Here is a 27214-nt window from a genome sequence, read left to right on the forward strand (position 1 = left end):
GCAGATATATTGTGTCTTGCTTTTTTGTAACTAAATCCATGGTGCATTTGATCCTAGAGTTACAGGATTTGACACTAGAATTATAAAATGCTTTATCAGTGAGGGAGCATTTAAGCTGCAATTCAGATAAAGAAAAGAAAAGTTCAATGAATCAGTATTTCCAAGCTGACATATATGAATGCATTCTAAGGCAACAGCTTATTTCAATGGCACTATTCTTCTGAAGGCAGTCACGGAATCACCTGTTCTATATTTTTCAAGAATTATGACCTAATAAAAGTGATTCAACCGTACTTTGGAAGGTCTTTATAACTGAAACTGGGTATAATATAAGCAGGTTTTCTGTTCTGAAACATTAAAGTGCTAGTAACCTTTTTTATTTGTTCTGTGACTGAACAACCGTATTGTTCTCTGGTTTATGGGAAAAAAAATGTGTCACAGAACTCACTCATAAGGTAGTTATTAGTCCCTGTCCTTGATAAAAGAAAACCTTTTATTTTATAGTTAGCTTGCTGAATTTAATAACTCTTTTCAACCCATAATGAACAATATTGAATTGACCTTAGTAAATAAAATTTTTAAAAAATCTATAGCACAATGGAACACCTCCCACCACTCCATACCATCTAGTAGTTAAATCCTGAATTAAACCATTTAACTTCTGAAAACTAGCTCTCTCTGTATGCAGAGTTACATAGGGTTGAATCAAATTGTGCCCTCCTAATTGTGGAGTGGCTTTGGATCCAGCAGGTGCCTCCACTAATGGAAAAGGGGATGGCAAGTCCCCAGTGCTGCCTAAAATCTGCTTCAGAGAGCTCAGGGACCCTGACTACAGAGCAGTACGGAAGGTGGTATAGAGGTTGCAAGGAGAAAGGAGAAATTGGCCCAAAAAATTCCTCTCCTCTTCTTAGCAGAGGTGCCCATTGGATCAAAAGAGTACAATTGCATTTTAACCCCATAATTTCAATATAAGATCTGAGAATAAAGGACATCTGCCACCTAATAAAGATTTCATGCATCTAGAAATGAGAGGAGGGCTGCAGCTTATTTTGTCTGGGTGGGCCGCCCACCTACAAGCTCCATCCAAACAGAAGCCCATAAAGACCTAGCTTGCTGCCAGAGGTATGGTATGCTCCCAAGGAGTCTTTTCCATTTGGGTCTTTGCCAGGGCCTCACCAACATTTCCATCCTGGGGTGGATCTACAAACAGGGGAGGAAACTGCTATAAATAAATCAGAAATTAAATAGTTATAACTATGTAAATCTATGTAAACATGTCAGGAAACCCCCCTCCCCACGGCAGGTAGTGTCCCGGGATCGTTTGGAGTACAGGGACCCGCCTCCGCTGTTTACCAGCTCCTCCTCCCCCTCCTCAGCCGGAAGCAACCATTCCTCCGGTGGGGAGGGGGAGTCAGAGGCAGGAGGGCGGTGTAGGGGCTCTGAGAGGATCGCAGAGCCTCAGCACCGTGGGGATAGCAGGGAACGGGGTCAGGTTCCCATGCTCCGAGGGCGCAGACAGGAAGGACGTAGAGGGGGGAGGCGGGGGTTCAGAATCCCGCGCCTCTTTTGCTGGACAAAGAACAGGAAAGGGTTCCTGGACTCTGCGGAGGGATGAGATGGACGTTTGATCTTTTGCTCCACTGTATATAGCTGTGCACAATAAAGAACTTAGTTTTTAGAAGTTCTGCGTCTGGCGCTTTACTCATGAGCAACCACTAAATGTCCTTACAGCACATCACATAGAATTTCTTTTTGCTCTCTGGTGCCATCTGGTGTTGCATGTTTATAACGAATTCAAAACGCTGGGTTTTGTTTTTTTTTACTAATGTAGCTAAGTCCCTGATTATTGTAAAATTATTAGCAACATCACTTAGAACAGGCTTCCGCGACCTCTGCCCTCCAGATGTTTTGAGACTACAATTCCCATCATCCCTGACCACTGGTCCTGCTAGCTAGGAATCATGGGAGTTGTAGGCCAAAAACATCTGGAGGGCCGAGGTTGAGGAAGCCTGACTTAGAATCATAGACTTGGAAGGAACCACAAAGGTCATCTCTTCCAACCTCCTGCAATGCAGGAATCCTGCCCACAGCTGTCCCAGGGTTGGTTCAAACTACCAACCTTCTGATTAACAGCCAGACACACTGACCTATTGCTCCACTTGCACTTCAAAAGGACCTGTTTAAAAGACATGCTAGTAAGGTGTGGTGCAGATGTGCCTGCTGATGTGTTGCATCTGTCCAGAAGCCATAAGACGCACGCTTTTGCATTGTCTCTTTTCTGTATTGTTCTTTATCCATGCTGTAAAGTCTGCTCAAGTCGCCTCAAAATGGCAACATAATGGTCTAGTTACACTAGAGACCAGGACTTGCTTACTCTAAACTAGGTGCATGTTCTATGCCACATAGGCATCATCCTTTTTCCTGCCCTTGGTACTGGTTTGGCAGTATAAAGGAAAGTAGAATATGTAGATCTGTAGCTAGCTAGGGCAAAATTCACCGGGATTTTTCAGTACAGACCCTATTAAATTTGGCTAAAGTTTCAAAATGCAATGGATTATGTTCTTACTCAGCTGTACTTTTCAGTGAGGCTCATACAAGAAAACTTCCTGACAGATTTTGCACACCAGCATTATAAATTACTTTAAAGTGAGTGTGGTTTCTTGTTAGAGCAGGTTTAAGTTTAAATAAAGTGAGAGAATATAGTGTACTGCTTCATTAAGTACTGCTTAATTTGCTAATATATAGGGTTCATTTAATATTAAATCACATTGTACATTTGACGGGGGCAGGGGTTGTTATATGACAAATCCATTGAAATTAATTTTCCAGTTACTGATGAAAATTTATACAGCAGAGTGTGGCTGGAATTAGTACTCTTACAGACTGATAATTTATGGAAACAGAACATGACAAATCGACAGCGATAGATCTGAAAGTTTTGTGAGAAGGCTAAATTTAATCTTATATGTATGGCTGGATACACAAGATCTTGATGGGTTAAATGGTGGATAAAATTGTAATATTCATTGCATTGGAATGCTCTTAGAGGATAAATGTAGCAATGCATTAAAGTAATTACTCCATGATCTTTAGCACGAGTGAGTTAAAGGTCATTTTTGTACTCCAAGTACATTATTAACTATTAAGGTTAATATGTATACTGATACTTTTGACTATTGAGGAAAAGGTTCTCTCTATATTTTTAAACCAATGTAACATTTAGCTTCTTTTCTTTAAACAAACTAGAAAGGGAGACAGATACTTCTACCTTGCCAATATTGTGATCCTTCCCAAATGACTGGGATCTTAAAATTAATACAAGACTCAGTGTGTTCACAAAAGCTAAACTATTTCCGGTTACCTGTGGTATTTGACATACGTTAAGTCCAAGATACTGTAATGAGTAGAAAACTCAGAAAGGAGGATGCTTGTACAGTACATCCTTCAAAATAGGGAACTCAGATTGGCAGCCAGAATGATTACTTGCATGCTAGCTATGAAATTGAAATTTGACACACACACACCCAAGGTGCTTTGATCACTTCCAAAATCTGAAATGAAAACTTCCTGGAAATCTTTTCTCAAAAAAGATACCTAGAAGTGCACTCCAACATTGGTGAGGTACTGTATTTCCCCGAAAAGGCTTAAATTTAGCACACGTTGTCGAAGAGACCCTAATTAATAGATAAGACTGAAACTGTACATATTTGCACTTAAAAATCATAGAATCATAGAATCATAGAGTTGGAAGAGACCACAAGGGCCATCCAGTCCAACCCCCTGCCAAGCAGGAAACACCATCAAAGCATTCCTGACAGATGGCTGTCAAGCCTCTGCTTAAATTATAAGGCCGTGAACTGTATGTCATAACAAGTCAGCGTTCCAACACAACACAGGCCGCATATGAGCTGGAAGGTTGTGCTGTGAAAGTGCTGCACGTGCTTGAAATGAAATATTTAATTTTTGCTTCTTGGTGGCTGAAAATATGGTTCTTTCTTTTAACAGTCATCAGACACAGACAACCTGCTGGGATCACCCTAAAATGACCGAGCTGTTCCAGTCATTAGGTAAGTGCACTTCTCCTTTGGTAAAACTAAGTCACAAAGAGTCTATCTGATAGCTGGTCGAAGTGTTTATTGCTAAATGTACAGTAGGATTTCACTGAATGTGCAGATAGGGGGTAATCCACAGCACATAAACGTGTTATTGGTGCCGGTTACAAAATGAATGTCATGAGTGTATGGCATATTGTTTATTTACTAAGGCCTCATATGATGCCCATGAAAGGTCTTAGTAAATATGGTGCTGGCAGGCACGCTTGTGTGAAGGCACCTCTGTATTTTGCTACATGAAAGCTATAGGTTCCAGGCACAGACAGATTTTACTTGTACATTTCTATCCTAGAAGTTTTGGTAGAACTTTTTAAAATGTTTCACAGGTGTTGCCATCTGTTCCACTATTTTGACTGGAAACAGACCTTAATATCAATTTAGCTTGATATAAAGTACTGCTTCCCTTCCCTTCTCCTTTTTTTTTTTGTCTCGGGTGTGCGTGTGTGCACGTGTTTTAACTGACAACAAATCCATGATGACATGACATTGAACAAAATGGTTCCTTATAATACTCTTACATGTCTGCCATTTGCCATTTTTTTCCAGCTGATTTGAACAACGTGCGCTTTTCTGCTTACCGCACAGCCATTAAAATCCGGAGGCTACAGAAGGCATTGTGCTGTAAGTTTACTTCTCAAAGCTCATTATTTTTTTCAGCAAAGAGGTTTAGCGGATCTTCTTCCTCAAAGGATCTGATAACCAAAGACAGATTCATACTTCCAGCTTGCTGATTGTGGTCACCTGTAGTATGGATTGTTGAAAATCAATATAGTTGTTGGACAAGTTAGCACAATGGCATCTCTCTCATCTTTTCAGAACTAACATTCTCGTTGGGAAGCAAAATTATATGAGCTGAATGAATGAGTATTTGTAAAAAGCAGTAAAGAACAGTGAAAGATCCAGACCAATAAATGATTGCAGTGCTCATAGTAGAGCTGCAGATGTGGGCTTTAAATGCTTTTCTGTATTATTATTTTTTAACTCCCTGAATGTACAAAACTTATTCTTCCATGTCCTGATAGTGATGTGACACCATTTTTTTTTTTACCGTAACCAGTTCTGGCACAATTTAAATTTCTCAACTGCTTGGATCCTTGAAAATTTCACTTCCACTTGCTTTCATCACAATTCCTTAGATTAATTAACATCATTTAACATTGGTGATCTATGTATCCAATCAGGGGCTTTGATTTGTGTATTGCTTAGTTATTCTGGGAGAACTGAGCCATGAAAAACTATTTAAAAGTAAACTTCAACTATAGTTTGTTTTCCCCCAAGAGACGTTTCAGTGTACGTCTTTAATCTCTGGGGTTGTTGTTTTTTTTTAAAAAAAAATAGGACACCAGTCGAACTAAATGATTTTTAAACTTTACAAAACTGCCAGGGGGAAAAAGCTGCATTTGGAATGAAGGTGGGAAAGGGGCGGGGAATCTTTCTGAACCTGTCCAGTTGTGTCTGGGGCAGTGCAGTGTGGCACCTTCCTGTTTCACTTCAGGCAGCAAAATGGGACACACCACCCCTGGTTATCACTGTGAAACAAGTCATGGCAAAAGGCTAATAGTGTTTGCCAGTTTCATCTCCTTTTCAGTCTGCCCACCAGATTCAACCCTAAAGTTCTTATGAGAGAATATTCAGCTAAGCCTTAAACAGTAGATAATACCGTAGTACCTCGGGTTACAAACACCTCATGTTACAAACACTTCGGGTTACAGACTCCGCTAACCCAGAAGTAGTACCTCGGGTTAAGAACTTTACCTCAGGATGAGAACAGAAATTGCGCACCAGAGGTGCAGCGGCAGCAGGAGGCCCCATTAGCTAAAGTGGTACCTCAGGTTAAGAACGGTTTCAGGTTAAGAACGGACCTCCGGAACAAATTAAGTTCTTAACCCAAGGTACTACTGTATGTGTATTGTCTGTGATTTTATGCATTGGCTAATGTGAATTCAGGCATGAGACTCTTTAAACCAGGCATCCCCAAGCTCGGCCCTCCAGATGTTTTGGGACTACAATTCCCACAATCCCTGACCAGTGGTCCTGTTAGCTGGGGATGATGGGAGTTGTATTCCCAAAAAATCTGGAGGGCCAAGTTTGGAGATCCCTGCTTTAAACGTTTAAAAATTATGGAAAACTGTGCATAGTTTTGTCTTACAATGTAAGGGGGGATGGAATTTCCTGAAATATTTGATGTCAAAGTTATCGGCACAGATCCCCCCCATTTACTGTCTGATTCCTTGATCTTGATGAAAAGTGAGTTATTCTCCCCGACTTTGCTTAAAAAATGAACCATTCTTGCATATTATATGCATTATTATAAGAATCCCTATAATGTAATATTATACACATATCTCCAGGTTTTCTGAAGTTGTGAGCACATAAACAGATACCTACTATGTATACAACCATATAAAAATATTTACATATTAATACTTATAAAATTATGGTGCAGAAATATAGTACAAGGCGCTTTACTCTGTATGTATGTATGTATGTATGTGTGTATGTGTCTGTCTCTGCATGTATGCATGATATATACATCTTCTTTATACGTAATATTATATACAATTAGCTGGTCCTTTAAAAGAAAAAGAAAAAAACCACCAATGTAGAAGTGGCTTGAGCATAAGTGAGTGCTCAATGCAAGTGGCATTCTGATGTGGGGAAAGCTCAATTGGGTTGGAACCATCAAATTCTCTGGCTAAAACCACTTAAAACCGATTCCTCCTCAACCCCTCTTTGTAGGTAAGATGAGGGGAAAGCGAAAGTAGCCTAGTGGTTGAGTCTGGCTGATCAGTTTCTGCACCTCTAGTAAGCAGGTCCATACAGGAGAGCTGCTCTTCATGTTGTGATTGCTTCACTCAAGCATTCTTTTGTGAAGTAGAATGGCACTGAAGCCAGCTGAAAGGCAAGTGTCTGAAGAAGGAAAAAAAAAACGAAGCAAAGAAAGTGGAGAGATAGCTCAGGCACTGTTCAGTGGGTTAGTAGTAGCACTTTTATTTTTAGTCCTCTCCTGAAAACCTCACTGTTTGCACAATTCAGCTGACAAGTTACTGGAAATCTCTCCAGTGCTGATGAGGTGCAGAATGACTACAAATGACTCAGCTGAAAAATCCTAGTTTGCAGTTTGCCTTGCCAAATCCAAACACAATTTTGTCTCTTAAACTAATCCATCTGCAACTGAAATGCTAATCTGTGAGTTTGTACTCCTTTTTTTTTTACTATTAAACAGCTCTGAAAGTAAAATACCCCACAGTCTCTATACAGAAATATGCAGCTTCCTGTGCAATAATACCCTGCATTTTCTTAATTCGAAATCCAACAGTGTATAAGCCTTGAGAAAATACTACTTTGTTCAGCCTTTAGAAAAAACACCTGACAAATATCAGTTTTCTGTCCTTGCTTTGCAAAGTGTTGCCTTGGTGGCCTCTCATGTAGAAAGGAATAAGCTATTTTTGCTTTGTATCATCAGAGGGCAACCAAAGAAAGTTAAGAACCTCTAGAAGCTTCTCTATCCTTAATTTTGGAGAAGCAGGTAGTCAAAATTTCTATGCCTCTTCCTTACGTACCATCCAAGCCAAGCTGTCATGCAGCTTCCATTTAAAATTGGAAATCATTTCCCATAATTTAAATGCAGATAAGCCTCTAAAGATGTCAGGCTGTATAACACTTCAGCAGGGCTAATGCACTAAGGCAAAGAGAGTGTCAGATTGAATCACTTGAAATAGAGGGCCATCATCTGACTGTTAGATGTGACAAATTGCTGTCACAGCTTAACAGTGGCAAACTGTAAAGGCCTTTTGGGGGGAAACCACAAGGACGTGTCTGAAGTTTGTGTCTTAGGGCCTTTGCCAATGTAAGGCAATCCAGTAGAATGCTTTTCAAATTGTAAATGTGGAAACCATTAAGTACTGCTCATCCATCTAGATTTTCCAGGAGTGACTAATTAGCAGGAAATGAAAGGAATTTAGTTGCAGATATTTTTATTTTTCTGGGGGAGGGGTGCAGAAAACCCTATATATAAACATTTCCAGCATAAATGATCATTTCCTGCATAATAATTTTGTTTCTTTTGTACCCGATAGGAATCATTCTAGTCTCTTGAAATACTGTGATAGCTGAGCTATAGTCTATTTAACATTTAATAGGATTGATTTGGCACTGTGAAGCCATAAATATGAAGAAAAAATCATGTAGAAATCAAATATTATGGCTTGTAGGCGTTGACAGCCTTAACCTCCATGAATTTGTCTAAAGTTCTTTTAAAGCCATCCAAGTTATGGCTATCGTTACATTTTGTGGAAATGAATCCCAAAATTTAACTATGTGCTTTGTGAAGAAAGACTTCCTTTTTTAACCCTTTCCAGCTCTCTTGTCTAGCAGGTTGGGCAGGGTGAGGCTGGAAATTGTTTTAATTCAAACCAGAGAAGAATTTTGAAGTTTGCAGACTTTCCCTTCCGTTTGTGAGCCTCTAAAGTTAATTTCGAAGCCTGAGCTCAGAGACCTTCAGTGATATCCCAGCTTTCTAGGTGCAGATCAAACTGAATGGCTATATTTAGTGTGACTAGACAGTGACGGACTTCTAAGCATTTACAAGGTCAGTGGAAGGAGCCTACAAGGAAAATAGCTTGACAATGACTCGGCAAACAGACCAAGCCATACACTGAAAAGGAAAGGAAACAAATATTTAAGAAACAGGAGAGAGTTATTGCTAATTTTGTATCTGAGATGACAGCAGGTCAGTACCTTATTTAGCAAAAAGTCCCAGGTGGTCCCCAGACCATTTCTGACTCTTGCCCAGGAGCAATTCAATGTGAATTTATTTGCTAATGGGGAGAAGATGAGGAGCATCAAGGACATCTTTTATTGTGTTAGCGAGTATTTTTGTATTATTATGACAGGTGTGCATACTGGGGATTGGAGGAAGAGGAATCGAAACCGGTACATAGCTCAACAGAAAGGGACTCATCTGCATTCTTCATAGATAAGGAAATACAAGCAGTGGCATTCTAGCTGTTACCACAGCCATATTGTTTGTGGTATTTGCTATTCTCCAGCCTTCCATATCCTGTTTCCTATGTATTCCAAATTGCTCTGCCCTCTTATTTCACACACACTGACACACACACACACTGACACACACACACACACACACACACACACAGAGAGAGAGAGAGAGAGAATAATTTATAATTCACTCTAGAATTGTCAGTCTTCCTTTCCTTCAGAACGATAACTTACATTGTTAATTCACTTCTGATTCCGCCTGCAAAAAAATAATTTGCAGAAAATGAAATTCTAACTTGCTCATAGTACATATACAGTGAGAAGAATGCCAAGAAACTGCCATGGTTTGCTAAATTTTCAACCATTTCTAGTGAAAGATGTCTCTAAAGATTATGCTTCCATTTGGCTTTCAGCTTAAACTCTTTTTATGCCCAATATGAAATGTCTGTCTCCGTAACTTAAGACTACTTGGGGAAAAATTCACGATCAGCTATTTTCCTTCTATCTCATTGTCTAGATGATAATTAGTTTCCCATAATCACTGTTGTAACTGAGTGTGCTTTTTGGAACTGGCACATATTCTTGTCATCATTCAAGACAGGAATTCATAGCAGAAATGTGATCTTCCATGAGGGATGCCTGTCACTGCATATGGGCATGTTTCCATTATTGCTCTTTGTAGACCGTGAAGGGATTTTTAATGATACCTTAATTTGCATGTTCTGCCCAGAATTGTTAAGTGCAAATAGAATGCAGTAAGATGATTCCTAGTTAGGGCACTTTAAATCATCTTGATATAATGCTTGCATGTACTGGGAAATTTTCATCTCTACCCTAACAGAATTCTTGGTTCCAACTACAAATCTGTAAATATTGCCTGAATACTCAGGCTTTTCATCTGGTACCACCATTATGGTTAAAGATAGAAGAGTATGCATGTGTTGACTGTATGTATGTATGTATGTAGTTTAGAAATTTTTATTCCACTCTTCAAGCAACAGCCTGTCAGAGTGGCTTAATGTTTACAAGGTTCTTCAGTGATCAGAAGGCTTTAAATGTTGGTGGATACATTCAGCGCCACCCCCGGAGAATGACTGTAGTTTAGTTTGGTATTACATGCATAACCACTCTGAGCATAGCTTATCTGGAAAGGTGGTATGTGTGTAAAACCACAATGGCCTGCATGGCTGAAGTTTGGGTTAACATGGATGGCACAACATCATGTCTCAAGTGTTCCCTATAGCAAACGAAGGATTTCTGTACTTACAAAGCAAATGCAAAGTTAAATGCTGACTGTTCATGTACGGATTCTCATTTAACATACCATGCTGCAGAAAAAATTCTTAGGAAATGCTTGTTAACAGTGCACCCATAAGAGTCTACCTGGCCTGTAAGATCAACATCTGCTTTCTGGTCCACTTATGAAAACTCAAATATTAGTGTGTACAAGGGACAGGGCTCTTGGGGGGGTCTCCACATCTCTGGAATAACCTCCCCAGGGAAGTGTTGAGGAAATATCAGGGTTCAATACCCAATAACCTGTGGGTTAAGCCTGGATGGCCAGTAAAATCCAGACTCTAGAGACCAGCAAAACAGGATGTTTATTTAGGGATTGCAAGGTCGGTGCAACCAGGGCTGTCTTTCCCCAGGGGTGCAAGGTACCCAGGCGCCAAATTCTGGGAGCCACCAGGTGCCCACCGCTGAAGCCGCCTAAGCGGGACCTTTGACACGACTGATCTCGTGCTGGTTTTAGAAAAGCTGGTTTTAAACAACAACAACAACCTCCTTTTGGAGCTGTGCAGGCTTGAGCGCTATTTATCAAATGATAATAGTGACATAAGCATAATAAAAGTTAATTTGGGGGCTAAACTAAATTTGGGGGCGCTGGGTGGATCTTTGTACTCCGGCGGCGCATATGCTAAAGACAGCCCTGGGTGCAACACAACTTCAACCAGCAAGTAGTGGGGGGGTGGGTGACACACAAAATATGAAAATAGCACTAGCATTATGCATTTCCAAGCAAAGGGGGCCATTAAGTTTATATATGGCAAGACTTCCTTCTACTAGCTTCTACTTGTTTAATCACAAGGCATAGCAACTTTCTTCTAACTTCCTTATCTCTTCCTGTACAATAGTTTCTAATAACAAACTTCCTCATGTGCTACTTCATCCTTCTCACGGATCTCTTGCAAGCACAACCTTCACATTTCAGCCTTCATTGGTCAGCCCTTCTTGCACACATTTCTATTTCATTCTATAATTTCTCTGACAGAAGCACAAATTGCCTACTCTTTGCAGGCCTTTATGATAATTTTAAAGACTTGGGTCCTCCACTGTGTGTTTGATTAACTTAACATACTCTGCTTTCAACTGACATTTTAGCTACTATCTTATTTGTAATTTTAAGGATCATGTGTTGAATGTTATTTGTTGTTTTTATGATTTCATTATTTAATCTGTATTTTAAAATATGTTGTAATCTGCTTCATGAGGGATTTTACCATGAAAAATTGGCTAGAAGTGTGTCACATATAAGAAAATTAATAATACAGTGGTAGATTAAGAGCTAACTAAACACAACATCACTTATTAGAATAAGTTCTCTTTTAAAATTAGAGGTAGATTTTGGGTGCTCTGGTGTGTCAATTGATTCTTTTGTATAAAAGTTATATAGTCATTCATTAAATCTTCTCTGCTTGACTATTTTGCCAGTGGACTTGTTGGACTTAAATACAACAAATGAAGCTTTCAAGCAGCACAAGCTGACTCAAAACGACCAGCTCCTTGGTGTTCAGGATGTAGTCAGCTGCCTCACTACGATTTACAGCGGAATGGAAGAGAAGCACAAGGAGTTGGTGAACGTTCCAGTGTGTGTAGATATGTGTCTCAACTGGCTGTTGAATGTTTATGACACGTAAGTATGAGACGCCAGGCACTAAATAAACATTGCTCATCATGCTGCACTGCTACATCTGCATGTACAACAGGGACTCACTGAGACTAAAAATCAGACCTGGCGTTAGTTCAGGCTGAAGACTCTGTGGTGAGGATACTGGGGTAGCACATCTTATTTTAGGCTGCATTTACATGGCAGTTTATACCATTTTCTTGATGTTTCACTAACTGTTAATTTTCAGATTATATTTGAACTTTCACATGATGTAAAAGCCACTTCTGTAAATACAGTGGAATACAGTGGTACATCGGGCCACAAACACTTCGGGTTACAGAATCTGCTAACCTGGAAGTAATAACTCAGGTTAAGAACATTATTAGGACTCGCCACAGCACTGCAAAAGCATTAGCTGTGCTTGCTTTACTCAGTCCACCTGGACCTGGGGTACCATCCACCCACACCCCTTCAAGTCACAGTGAGCGTTTTGCACCCCCACAATGCTTTGCAGCACCTCATTTGCATGCATCCTTCAAATGTCAATGACTGCATAATTACTTGAAATCATTGGTCTCTTGTTGCACTTATTCAGAAGTGTTGGAAGGAATCCTATATGAAATCATACTTTAACTGCTGCCCAGAATCTTTGTAAAGAATGAATATTATTATTATATTTTTTAACATGGGCAATCAGAGGATTTATGGTTCATTAACGAAGAAAGTGGGCAGGGAGAAATTAAGCAATTACAATTTGTGTAAACACGTTAAATGAACAATTTTTGAAAGGTACTCACTCAGTAGCTAGGTAATTGCATTGCACACTTCTCATTTGGTTCTGCTACATCTGTCAGGTAGAGACATCTAAGCTAGGGCTCCGAATGTGTGAATTCAGAAGCAATGTGCTGAAATATATAATGTGTCATAGAGAGGAAGGAAGGAAAGGACTCCAGTGCTGCTTCCTAATGGAAAAGCTTGAATTGTTAGAGCAGGGGAACCACTGGGTTTAAAAGGGAAACTATTTTCTTAATAAAAAAAAGCAAAGATAACTATGTTAGTTCACAAAAATCCCACCCAAATCCACAGTTGGGCAATTATTTTATTAGGGCTAACAGAAATAAATAAATACACATTTCCCAAGTTCTCAAAAACCCTTGTAACATCTTGCCTGATGAAGAATTTTGGAAAACTTGAAAGGCTGCCACATGCGACACTTTGTGATTGCTCCCAATAAAGATATTGTCCTCCTGCAGGTTTTAGAGTATTCTCATAGTTTTCTTCTGCATGTCATCCTCTCACTGATTTTAAATGAAACCCACACATACTGTTATGCTGTTTAAATGTAAGAAACAACATTTTCTAGTTTCATATTGTTGCCTTAATGCATTTTAAGGATTACTGTTGTCATCATGATGCATCATCTCCAGGTGTGAGCTTCCCCTAAGCATCCAGTTGGCCACAGTAAGAACAGGATACAGGAGTGGATGGGCCACTGGCCTTTTCTTAGAAGGCTGGGAAATCCTATCTGAAATTCAGGTTCCTATGTTGCACCATCAGAGCTTATGGCATGATATTAATTATTTTAATGTAGAAATTGTAAGATTAAAAACTCAATAAAATAAATTAGAAGAGAGCAAGAAGGGAAGAGAGTAGAGGAAAATGCATTCACATGACTTGATTGACAAATCCATCTTGACAGTGCTGTCATTCCTAATTCCCATGGTGACGCTGTATGTGTGAAATTTGAATCTTGACATTGCTCTAGCTCAAAAACGTAAGAAATTAACACCACAAGAGGCCTGCTAGATCAGACCAAAGGCCCATCTATTCCAGCATCCTTTTCCCACAGTGCCTTGTCAGATGCCCATGAGAGAAGCATATAGACAGGGTCTGAGCACAACTGTTCTCTCCCACTCATGTTCCTCATCAGCTGATATTCAGCTCGTGCAACTTTACAATCTTGCAAATGGCCTTAGGTTGCCACTAATTCATCACTTAACATTTTTATTGTTCGTGTCTTTGTTGTATACATTTTTTGGAGTAATTAACGCACCTACAAAAACCATCTGCTTCTCTCATGCTATTGTTAATCTAGAATTTAATTAGCAGCACAGACTGACGAAACATTTGCTGTTAAGCATGCTTACAGATGTTTATGGCCTTGTAAGATATTAAATGAAAACAATTGACAGCAACACCTATTATCCTTTCTATTTTTGGCACATCAAGAACTGTTTATCCCTCGCATTAGGTCAACAAGCAGAACAGAGATGAAATCTAATATCTTTGAACTTTATTTTTTCAAGAACTCAAAGGTTAAATAATTGATTAACATCTGCACTCTAAATAATTTTCAGCATTAAACATAAGCCTATCAATAGTTTATTTCAAATATATTTTAAGTCTCTAGTTCTGAAAATACAATATATAGGCAAAGCATGACCTTTCTGAATGAGAGGGAACATATGGCCCTATTTAACAGAGTTACTATGTTTTGCCATTTTGATAAATTTTGAGTTTTGAGAAAGATTTTTTTAGATATTGCAAGCAGACTGCTTTCAAAAAGCTCATTATAAAATTTATTAAGTTGTTGCAGATAGCCAGCTATGATGTACATCCCACCTGTGTGTTTCTCTGCACCAGGCATAATTTTATGCACCTCTGTCATGCCTTCCCTTCCTCATCTTTTTTCAAAACTAAAAAGTCTAAAACACTGTAGCCTTGATCAGAGATGCTCAAATTGCTTCATTATTTTACTTGTCTTTTTTCCTGTACATTTTCCAGCTTTACAATATCCTTTTTTTGAGATGCAGTAATGAGAAAAATACAGATTATTCTCACAGGGACAGACTTTGGTATTTCGGATTTCAGATTTCAGCAGCGCCCATTGCTAGCCCAATTCTCATCCTCCGTTCTGCTCAATTCACTACATCACAGTTGTGATGCCCTGTTGCACCGCTAGGCTCAGCGCCCAGTGTGGCGGAAGTGGTTGCACTGCCATAAAAAAAATAATTCGCCTCTGATTCCCACTGTGGTCACATCATAGATCTGTATAAAGGCATTGTGATATTGGCACTTTTATTTTCAGTTCCTTTCCTAATGATTCCTATAGCAGGGATTGGCTCAGCTATACATAGCACTGAACATCTGTGCAAGATGAAAATGTGACTTTCTAAGCTGGCTCTCATATATTTTTTTTTAAAAAATATTTAGATGTTGGTAGTCTGCTTTTTGTGAAGACACTAAACATTTTAGTGTTATCTCAGATTAGAATCCACTGTCCATGTGATTTACCAAATATATTAGTGAGGTGGAAATTTTGTCCTGTGGGCTTAATTAGGGCTGTGAGGCCGTTATCCCTGACCCATACCTGACATCATATGTGGAACAGGTAATGACAATTGGGAACATATAGTGGCTGCTGAAGGAGTCATTCTGTTCATGGAATGAGCTTGGGTCTAGCAGAAATTTGAGGAAGTAGAAGTGGAGGGCAATTTTTGCCAATCCACCCTGCAGCCAAAAGCTGTGACCCAAAGCACCTTATTCTGTGAATAGAATTCTGAATCCAGCTCAGTATTATTAGTTGTGTTTGGGGGATTTTAGATGCAGAGATTGCAATTTGTTTTTGTTTTGGCAACATGCATCAAAACAGATTTTTGAAGATCTCTCTTTATCAACACTTGTGGCGTAGTCTTCTTATGAAGAAAAGGCTTCTGTTTATGATGATCCTAGATACTTGAATTTGCAAGAATTTCCTGTGGTTTGTGGCTTACAAATATTGAGTTATGGCATTTTAAAAAGTACACTTTTATTTACCGGTACTTTTAAAAATAATAATTACATATCTATGTGGAAGAAAAACAATAACTATAAGGACCTTGTAAGTATGGATCAGGATAACATAAAGACTTCACAATCCTGGCTGCTTTTTCTTTGAAGCAGGAAGAAACAAAGAAATCAATAAACCTGAGTAAGAGTGCACAGTAAATCTTGCTTACGAGATGCCAGTATAATTCCATGGAACAGTGTGTCTTGTGTCATTTAAAAAAAGCAATAGTGTGGTAGTGGTATGGATTAAAATACTGATATAACACATCAGTAGGCTTTTATTTTTAATTCATCTGTGCTGTCTGGAAGTATGATAACTTCACCAAGCTAAAAGATGCATTCATAACCAAGTAATTATTTTTGTCATGGTCTTTTACTGCTTGTATAATGTTCCTAGGTTCCAGTTTGTAAAACATTAACAACCTCCAGAATTATTTATTATTTTTTAAAGAAAATACTTTGTAATGAACTTGTGCTTAGACTAGATATGAGGCTCCAACTCCTCCTCCTCCCTATTGATGTTGCTGCATGGGGCTGGTGGAAATTGGACTCCAACAACATCTATAGGCCCACAGATTCCCCACGTCTGGCACATATCTATTGGGGAGTTTTTTCAGCTCTGTGGCCTCCGCCCCTGCCATCTGAATCTCCCCCTCCTCCAGCTTTTTTGTAATGTCCAGTGAAGATTTGGACTGAACTTAAAAGTGTTCAAACTAAAAATGTCAAAACTGCTTTTCCAACTGACAGGAGGGGAGACAGCAGTAAATTACACAAAGTAAGTGAAGCTAACTCTTTATTAGAAGAAGAAGAAAACAACAGGATCTACACAGGCGTGCCAGGAGTACATAAACCCTTCAGGTTGGATAAGCCTTCTAAATATAAGAATGGAACATAGTCGTACCATTGATCCCTCAAGGCCTGTACTAACTGGCAGTGGCTCTCCAAGGTTTCAAACAGTGACCTCTGCCTGGAGACACCAGGGGTTCAACCTGGAACCCTCTGCGTGCAAAGTAAATGTTCTGCCACTGAGTTACGGCTGCTCACCAACAGTTAAATTATGTAGATCACAGGTTCCCAAACTCTGGCCTGTGAACCATCAGAAGTCCTTCTGTTTGATTCAGATGGTCTACAGCACGTCTGTGGATTTGTGGCTTAAGATGGGAGATGGAGCAACCATTGAATTGGTTTTTTATATTGATTTTTAATTATATGTTTATTGTTTTTATTTCTAATACTGTATTATACTGTAATACAGTTCGCAAAATCATTAAGTGGTCCACCAAGACCACCAGCAATTTTCAGGTGGTCCATGGGACAGCGGGGTAGGAGAATTTAGGACCCACTGGTGTAGATACGCTAATTATGTAATTGTGAAATATTCAGAAGGTTTAGAAATATGTATCATCTCCTCACTGAAGCAAAGTCGGACTAACTCTTGTGCTTGTAGATTTTTGCCCCAGAGGAGGTTGCCCCAAGCAAATCCTCTATTAATCCCATGTGTTATGTTAACTTTCAAGAGCAATTGTCCTCTCTGTTTCTTAGGTGTTTGAGGAGTATTTTCCTTACGGCTTTAAAAACACATCCTTTGTAGCCCATTATGCTGCCATTATGTTTTTATAAAAATTGGACTGCATGAGCCTGAAGTAACACTGCTCAGATAAAAGAGACACTTTGTTATCTAATTGCTGCATATGTCTAGCTTTTATGCCCAATTGTACCTATACATCAAAGTGTTTTTAACACAGACTAGGCAAACAATGTTCTGAAAAATATTAATGTATCTCTAGATAATATAACTTCTGTCTGCTACATACTGTGTAATGTGGCTCCCAGCTGCGTGCAACTGTGTATATCCCATTATTAGAGCATGCTGTGATGCTACACTCCTAAACTTCAATATATTATAATTAATATGAAATGTTTATACAGAATGTAAATATTTAGTGCCTGTACTGTGGAATATTTGCAAAGGAGGTTCATTGACATGATTAGCAGCTAATGTCTAAGAATTGAAATACACCAGGTGTGCTTGCCAGTTGTTTTATTGCTGGAATGAAACTACACTACCACCTGCCAAGTATTTTAATGTTGCTTTCATAACAGTGGTCGAACTGGAAAAATCAGAGTGCAGTCCCTGAAGATTGGCTTGATGTCTCTTTCTAAGGGCCTTCTTGAGGAGAAGTATAGATGTGAGTATTATGGGAACACCCCCATTTTCTTTAAACAATATCGTAATATGGTTTTATCACGCCAAAATGCTTAGCAATAATGTTGCCAAAAGTCAGTAACCATTATATTACAGGAACATGTATGCAGAGTGAGGTTCAGGCACTCAGTTCCAGTAAGAGCTGTCAATTATGTCATGTTTGGGCAGAGGGACTAGAAACGTTAATTGTTCTGCATAGTTTAGAATGATTAGCTCTTTGTTGTGATAAACAGCACAAACAGAACATGCATATATTTAATTTATGGAAGCAGCAAGCAGTGAGGAGTGAACCAGAGTTGATTGGAGCAGGTGCAGTTGTGTGATAACACCACTGCAAAAGAATATGCCAGTATAGTGCCACTGTGCTAAATGTGGTTACTTTACAGTCGCCTTTTGCTCTAATATTTGATCTTGGGGAATATTTCAGCTTCATTCTCAACCAAGCCAGCTTTCAAATGAAATGTGCATTGAAAATGTACCGTAATGCCCAAGTGTCAAGGTCAAAGTGTTTTAGGACTTACTTAAATGAAGAGATGAGAGATCTTGTGGTCCTCCAGATGTTGTCTAGTACCCATCATCCCTTGCAGTTGATTGTACATATGGGGACTGGCAGTCCAACATCTAGAGGAACACAGGTAATGGTTTTCCACCCACACCCACGTGCTCCTAGTGGCCAATTGTATTGCTTTCTTCCATGGCGACTTTCCAGAACCATACTGTCAAAAAGCAAATGTCTTAACTAGCACGTAATAGGGTCAAAACTTAAAACCATTATTTCTTCCCCAGGTAACTCAAGTAATCACAGTAGTTTTCACATATATTTCAGCTGTGTACAATTTAGCTGTTACAGTTGAATTCTTGAGAATGACTTAGTGAAAGTCTGATGTTAATGAAAAAATCCCGCAGAAGGCATGCCTGAATAGTCTCCCAAGAACATGAGCTTGTAACTCTACAGTCCTTTTTACAAGCTAGTTTTTATGCTTGCTGTTAATACTAGGATTAGCTTTTTAAATTGTGGAGATAGCATCTATTGTTTAATAATTATTCTAAAGATGAACATGCAGTCTTCTGTGTAACTAATACAGATGTTTAATGCTGTTGTATTGACACTGATGCTGTGGATCTGAGTTCCATAGAATTGAATAAAGGCTAATATTGTTGTAAATGGTTATTTAAACAAGCTGGGGTTTGTTCTTTGCTTACAAACTATCAACTTGACTGTGTCTTACTTCAGGTTTCTTAACAAAAATCAAATCATTGTGAGTCCTGTGTAAGGTCTCTGTCTTCTAAGAACTATGCATCAATAAATACTGTAGTGCTTTTAGAAGCTAAAGACTTTAAAACAAAACCTCTTTCTAGAAGTTCACAAATTTTAGATGACCTTCTCAGGCAGACAAAATTTGTAGTTGACATTGACTTTGCTCCTCCTCCAGGTGAAATGTTGTTTCCTAGATTATCCTGGTTGTGTTAAGAGGTGTGCATATGAACCCACATGTTCAGTACTTACATGTATTCCTATTCGCACTCCCAAGAGGTTTGGCATATTTTGTTGTAAAAGTGCACTCACTATAATACTTGCTTACTTTTAATCTTACGCCCCACGTTCACACAACAGCAAAAAAGAAAGATTGGTTTATTACCTGAAAGTGTAGGTGCTGCTCTCAGACAGCAAAGTTACAACATTAGCGAATCAAGAAGTCTCTGCCTTTTGTTTGAGAGTTACGCTCTCTCCATCAATAACCTGTACCAGGCAAAGCAGCAGCGTCTCTCTCACCCATTCCTTGGTCCATGGTCCAGTGAGGCAAAGGGATGAGCATTGAGGAGCAAAGAGGAGGTTCACAGTGGAACTTTGAGCTACCCAACAACTGAAATCTGGGGGATTAAGTATTATTTCGAACCATTGTATCCTTTTGAAGAAGGGAGGGATATTTTGAGATGGGTTTTGAGTACCATACCCAGTTTGTAGTTGAAAGGGCATGACCTTAATGATAAATGACTAATTAGTTATCTTGTGTGTTTCCTAAATCATGACTTTTGGAGGAAAAATTCCAGTATCTGTACAAAACTTCATTCTTTTCTACAGGAGGTGATGATTAGACTTTGCTGGAAACACAAGATCAGTGTGCTGATCTTTACATTAAATATTAGGAGGTCAAAATATTAACTCATGCCTTCCAGGTTACATTTAAGATAAGGACTAGTACCAGGGTCAGTATAGTTTATTGAGGGGTATATTTTATATCAAGTTATGCCAACTTCACTGATGCAATGTTTGACAAAAATAAACGAGGAATTTTGAGCATGTGCAGATATGGTAATTGCTAATGTAAAAGCAAACAAAGCCTCCCTTCTTTGCCTACATTCCAGATCTTTTTAAGGAAGTGGCAGGGCCTACAGAAATGTGTGATCAGAGGCAACTTGGGTTATTGCTTCATGATGCCATCCAAATTCCACGACAACTTGGTGAAGTAGCTGCTTTCGGAGGCAGTAATATAGAACCCAGCGTCCGCAGCTGTTTTCAGCAGGTAGTAACTTTAGCTTTCCTTTAGCTGATTTAAATATGTCTCTTAACTTACTCAGACTCTTCTGTTTGGGCCTGCTCTGGAATTTACAGAAACCACATTTTTTAAAAGAAAAAAAATGGGGAGGGATGATGTCATGGATCTATAATACTAAATATAACTACTAAAGCTTCATGCAGATAATTATATTAAAGGAATTTTTCTCTAAACTGGAGTAAAAAAAAACCCAATCAGTATTGTCACTCTGACCCAAATAAATAATGATAAATTATTTATAAATAAATAATGATGGCATACCCAACGTGCCATCAGCAGCAGAAAGCTGATTATTGTCATTTTTACTTAATTGAATATTGGTAGCAGGAGTGCTCTGATGACATCAGTGTTAGTCACAGTATCATTGCTGTGGGGACCCCCAGTTGGGAAAGATCCAAGTTTCTTTAAGAAGAAGAAAAATGTGGGGATAGATAAGTTTTAAAATGAACATTCAAATATTTTCTAATCTGGTTTTCATTTATTAGAATAACAACAAGCCAGAAATTGGTGTAAAGCAGTTCATAGACTGGATGCATCTCGAGCCACAGTCCATGGTGTGGCTGCCTGTTCTACACCGAGTGGCAGCTTCAGAAACAGCGAAGCATCAGGCGAAGTGCAATATCTGCAAGGAATGCCCAATTGTTGGCTTTAGGTAAGCAGAATAAATCAGTTACATGTTAAGAGGAGAAGGAAGAGAAGTGGGTGGCTTGCACTTAAAAACTGTTGAAATCTAAAATTTCTTTGGTTCCTGATTGTGAGGAGAGGGGTGCTTTAAACTGGCCCCACCGTCTTTTTGGGCCATGTCCACATATCTGTCTACCTGTCTATTTTGTAACCCATCTTTTTCTCCAGATGGCATACATGATTCTCCCCCTCATAATTCAATCCACAACAACCCTGTGAGGTAGGTCAGGCCGAGAGACTGTAACTGGCCCAATGTCACCCAGTTGAGCTTCATGGACAAGTGGGGATTCAAACACTTAGCTCACAGGTCCTAGTCTAACACACTACCCACTACACCAGACCTGGGTCTGGTCATGCCCCTCCATGCATATGACCCCCAAATGGCACATGTGGCCCAGTCAAATAAAGGCTGCTGTGCCCTGAACTACCACATATCCTTCTTACATACCCGCTGCTACAAAGCCATTAATCTTCTCAAATAAGATCTGGTAGAATGCATAATTTCTCTATTTTATTCTTTTGTACTGTGCAAGACATCTTCAGATTGCTTTAAAAAAATTATTCCACCATTTTAAGGCAGGAACCCGAGTTGCATATATTGTTGCTTTTTTTGTTTTGAGAAGGCAAGGTATGGCAAAATAGACTGGGCAAAAGCAGGCTTGGCAACCTGTTCTACAACCTCCCATTGATCTCAGCCAATGTGGTCAATTTTCAGGGGTGATGGGTGAAGCAATACTTGGAGGGCCACAGGTATCCCACTCTTGAACTAAAGAGAAGTTGAAAGAACACTAACACTGAGAGCACAGAAAGTAATGTGGCAATTTTTGTACTGCAGTGAGCTGAATTTTACTGCATCTACTCATAAAGGTGAATTATATGGCCAATGTGATATTACAGTGGAGGTCATGAAAAACAGGGCTCCACATAAAATGTCAAAACAGCTGGTTCAGCATCTCTAAATGTAATTCTCTAAATTATAAACATATATTCATGCATCAAAAAACAAAAATAGCAGACATCTGCATTAAATCCTGATATAAAAAGTTCCAAAACTAGATAGAATTGACTAAAGCAATCACTCTCAAACCTAGATGGCAATCTATCTACTGTAGCTTGGACTGCCTTAACATGTTTGTTACACAAAAGAATATAATCTGCCTTCTACAAGGAGAGCAATCTGGTATTTCTGATATCTGTAGCGCATTAGAATAATTATCATCTACTTGCATCATTAGAGATTGCCACTGAACGCTATGTTAAAATATAAAGAAACCCCGAGAAAGCAAAGCTGCAGGTTTTTTAAATGCCATTTTAATGTTGAACGAATGTAGATATATAGCAATGTGCATCACCAGTTCTATCTTCTGCTACACAGAATTTATTAGAGAGAAAGCGTATATTTGCTTCTCTAATTCTGTCATCTATATGTAAAACGATTCTTCAATTGATCATGACAATAGGAAACCTAAGGTCTTACCTTCACACGTTCTCCTTTGATTTCACAACTGTGTAATTGTTACAACCCAGTAGGAAATTTCTGAGCCATAATGAGATCTCATACTAGGCTTGTCACCCAAACACATGTAAGGGTCAAGAACTAATTGTGTTAGCTGTCAATCACTTTGTTTACTTATATAGGCATTTATATGCTGCTTATCAAAACAGTTTTCTCAAGGCAGGTTACAATTAATGCTACAATTAATGAATGCTTCCTTCTCAGGTGTTCGTCTTAGTCACTTGACACTTTCTGACGTTAAATTTGCATATTGCTGGATGTCTCTGACAGACATTTTGAAATTCAGCGAACGGCTGTATAGTACTGGTAGATCAGCTTTCTATATGCTGTCACTTATTGTTAGTCTTTAGAAATGTGTTGCCTTTCATTGAGTGCATATAATCCTCCCTGCCTCTTGATGGCACAACCCTGTACACTTGTTCCCACGTTCTGTTTTTGGACACCAGAGGCTCAGGAAAAAACTTTGGGCCCCCCAAAATAAAAGCTGAAAGGTTTTTACTCGATAGATGACTGCATCGCATGAGGTGTTCATCCGTAGCATGAATCACCTAAGTTGATCACTCCTTGCCTTAAGAATACGCAGGAAAATATCAAATCGCAAAGTTTTCAAATACTTCATATATATTTTAAATAGTGGCATATATATTGTTTAAATAAGTGGTTAATTGGCAGAGCTTGGAGTATGATCATTGGGATTGTGCCTTAAGCACTTAGAAACGAGAATAAGAGTGCTTCTTTCCCTTTTTTAAACTACCACAGAATCAGTAACATGGTAAACAGTTTGGAAATATAATGTGGCTATATTCCTTTATATGCATGAGAACGAGGGAAAAGCAAGGCATAAATTATTATTCACAAATGGGTCTTCACATCTCTTGTGGCTACTCTGGGTATGACTAACACTGGATTATCACCCATTGTTTTTCATTTATTTTACTTCGAATCATTGGTGTGAGATGTACTGAGAATTGTTTAAAGAAATGAGACTGAAAGCCCAATAAACTTTAAAGCAGATAAAGCTTATGTATTTCCTAATATCTGAAAGGTACAGCAAAAATGAGATTCTTCACATTTATTACTATAATTAGTAGGAGTTATTAGTATGCTGTGGTCTAGTTAAAGTTGTTGTTTATGTAGAGCAGGGATGAGGAATCCAGAGGGCCACATTTCTTCTTGGGCAAGTTGTCCGCTTTTGAACTGCTTCAAACCGTTTTAACCTGCCCTGTAACCTTAAAGTGAACAATAATGATAACAATATTTTAAATAAGATTGTGTCTTGTTGTGCCAGCCAATAAATAATTAAACATGGGCCACACCAAACAGTGCTTCCACTTAGATTTCATTAAAACTGTTCCTCTGATTTTGATCAAGATTCTACTCAATTCAATATCCCGTTCCTAAAAATTACACTAGTTGTGGCAGTTTCAGCTGTGTAGCAATTCCACGAGTGTGTGTGTTTTTGTTTTTCAAAAGAATGAATAGTTGGGTGGGGGATCAGGATTCCAGTGGGGGGCAAATGACTACAGCATCCTTACTCACCCACCCCGGCCAGGATCCCAAGACAAATATGGATCCCCGTATCTACTATTTATGTCAGGGAGGGGATGACCATAACAATGGTCAGTTCCAAAGAGTTGAGGAAATTTTAACTGCACAGAAATCCCAAATCTTACATTTGTGTCCTTTGAGACCCACATAAAATCTTTGAAAAAGAAGACCTTTGTTTGCTGATAGGTATTGAGGATTTATCCTGCTACCGTTGAACTTTTGGTTGTTAAATTGTGGTTTATTTTATGCATTTTATTGCTTTTAATCTACTGTATTTTGTCGTTATTGTTCTGAACTGCTCTGAAAATTAAATGATTGAAAAGCAGCATAAAAGCATGTTTGATAAATAAATAGAGTTGATAAGACTGGGTCCAGACTTCATTTCCCATGAATGAAAAGTACTCCTGTCTGCAGAAAACTTCTGATCTAGCAGAGTAATCTTACTATTGGAACGTGGGGTGGAATTGGAAGGCGGTTTTCTCCTATAATCCCCACCCCAATCTGCTGGGGACAGCAGAGGGAAGAGGAAAATGGGGAGAATAACTTCCCACCTTTCCACTGGTAGGAGTGGCATGAGCAAAATCTGGATGCAGTTCACTGTGCTTGCCACCATTCATTTGGGTTCCTTAACATATCACAATATAAGTACTGCTAACACTGCAATGTGTAGTAATTACAATAGGATGATGGGCAAATGGTAACACAGTGGGGTAAAGGTTTAGGATGGTGATCCAAACACTAAGATTGTGTGGAGATTTACATCAAGCTTCAGAGCCTATGGAGATGGGCTACAAAGTGGTTAAGATTTCCATAAAATGGAGACTTCATTATTTTTTCCATTACATTCACAGATATCGGAGCCTGAAACATTTCAACTACGATGTCTGTCAGAGTTGTTTCTTTTCTGGTCGTACAGCAAAGGGTCATAAATTGCATTACCCGATGGTGGAGTACTGCATACCAGTGAGTAGCTATTTACTGACTCTTATTAATAGATTGTTCTTGGATTATACCATACTTTCCCTGTCTCGCCCATTCTTTGGGGACCTATTTATTCATTTATTTTGTTGAAGCAGTGTGGCTTTTCTAAAATAAAATAAAATACTAGTTTCAGAACCAAGGTTCTTTCAAAGTAACTAAAAAAAATTTATAACTCAAAAACCCTCTCCCCCCAAAAAGACAACATCACCAATTTGTTAATTCCATGAATTCAACATATCAGCTTTTGAGTAGACACCAGTTAGGACTGTGCTGAACAGTATCCAACCCATTGTTTTTATTGGTTTGCTGTTAGCTGCCCTGTACATTCATAACTGGAAATGAATGAGAAAAATGTTTTGTGAATAAAATCTAAATGATCTTACCTTTGATCTTACATTTTAAAAAGGTAAAATTCTTAGTAGTAGAATTTTTAAAAATAATTTAATATTGTTACTATTTTGATAAATTATACTAATTAGTGTTCATGGAAAAAAAGAAATGCTAATAAGAAATGTGAAATGTCCCTGAATATATGCTAGATAATACTAATACTAATACCTATTCTTGAGTATATTCCTTTTGCAACGCTTGAGATTACTTATGGGGCTCATAAAATAGTTTTCTGGATTCTTTGCAAGGAGTGACTTGTCTTTTGATGAAAGCTGTGTCCCCCATCCTAAATGCCACGTTTCTAAAGATAAACCGAGCCATATGAAAATTCAGTGCAGCACTGATTACAACCACACTGTGAAAACTGCTTTTTGCATGGAGTCACAGTTGTGATATTTAAAGGTTTGCAACCACGTCAACAGGGCCAATTGTGTGGGTGTTTTCCATGGAAGATGAAGATAAAAGCAGTTACAAAAATAAAACAGAGTTTGAGAAAAACCTAGACATCATAAAAATAGCTCTCCTTTGTGGATTATATAAGCGAACTAAATGGCATGCAGAGGATGTAGATTGTGACATGCTACCTAGAGGAGGTACCTGCCCAGCATGATCTACTAAAAATTTATTAAAGGCATTTTTGTGCTTTCTGGCACTCGTCATGGTGTTCTGTGCACCAGAAGTGGTTTAGTCATGCGGGCCACATGACCTGGAAAAGCTGTCTGCAGACAACGTCGACTCCCTCAGCCTCAAAGTGGAGATGGGTACAGCACCCCATAGTCGAATTCAACTGGATTTAACCATCCAGAAGTCCTTTACCTTACTAAAAAGAAGAATAAGAATTATTCAAATGTAGTAGGAGTCTTAGATTAGCAGGTTATTTCAGAAAGAGTTGAACCCTACCATGTTGTGCAGTATACCAGGTTTAGGGTATCTGTGGCCCTCCAAATGTTTTTTGACCTTCATCAGTTCTAGCCACCATGGCCAGCGGTCAGCGATGGTGTGAGTGGTAACCCATCAACATGTATAGGAGCACAGATTCCCCATCTCTGCAATGCACAGGTTATTTTATCCTACTTCTGCTTTCATTCCCCCGGGCACAACAAGCCACTTGCCCAGGTTTCTTGCAAATTGGTTCTGAAAGAGTTAGGCTGCAATACCTAAGCACACTTACTAGGGAAAAAACCTTATCAAATATTGAAGAACCGTTTGGATTGCTCTGCTCGATATTTAAAAGCAAACACAATAGACTTCAGACCAGTGCCAGCAGAATAAAACGATAGCACTTTCATAAGTGAAAACGTTATTACTGTACCAGCTGATAAGGGAATGTAGTATTGCTATCTGGAACAGACATGATTGTGAAAGATTTATAAACAATTATAGGGTGTGTATTTCTGTTTTTCATGTGATTGTGATTCTGTTCCAGAAATGGGAACCAGCATCAAAGCCTCCTTACATCCGAGCAATGCCTTCCTCTATTCCATAACATGATTATGGATA

At 38.8% G+C, this 27214-nt stretch overlaps 1 protein-coding gene across 6 annotated transcripts in view; it reads left to right on the forward strand.

The window, feature by feature from the left end:
* The window catches only part of UTRN (utrophin), a 321884-nt gene that overhangs the window by 267929 nt on the left and 26741 nt on the right, over positions 1–27214 (forward strand). For all 6 annotated transcript variants that reach the window (XM_033143929.1, XM_033143931.1, XM_033143930.1 and 3 more), the window contains 7 exons: positions 4006–4067; positions 4659–4733; positions 11826–12027; positions 17935–18020; positions 20405–20562; positions 21081–21247; positions 25195–25306. In XM_033143929.1, coding sequence (XP_032999820.1) covers positions 4006–4067; positions 4659–4733; positions 11826–12027; positions 17935–18020; positions 20405–20562; positions 21081–21247; positions 25195–25306 — 862 coding nt within the window. The remainder of the gene's footprint in view (positions 1–4005; positions 4068–4658; positions 4734–11825; positions 12028–17934; positions 18021–20404; positions 20563–21080; positions 21248–25194; positions 25307–27214) is intronic.

The sequence above is a fragment of the Lacerta agilis genome, chromosome 3 (genome assembly GCF_009819535.1).
Source record: "Lacerta agilis isolate rLacAgi1 chromosome 3, rLacAgi1.pri, whole genome shotgun sequence".
NCBI classification, from domain to species: Eukaryota; Metazoa; Chordata; class Lepidosauria; order Squamata; family Lacertidae; genus Lacerta; species Lacerta agilis.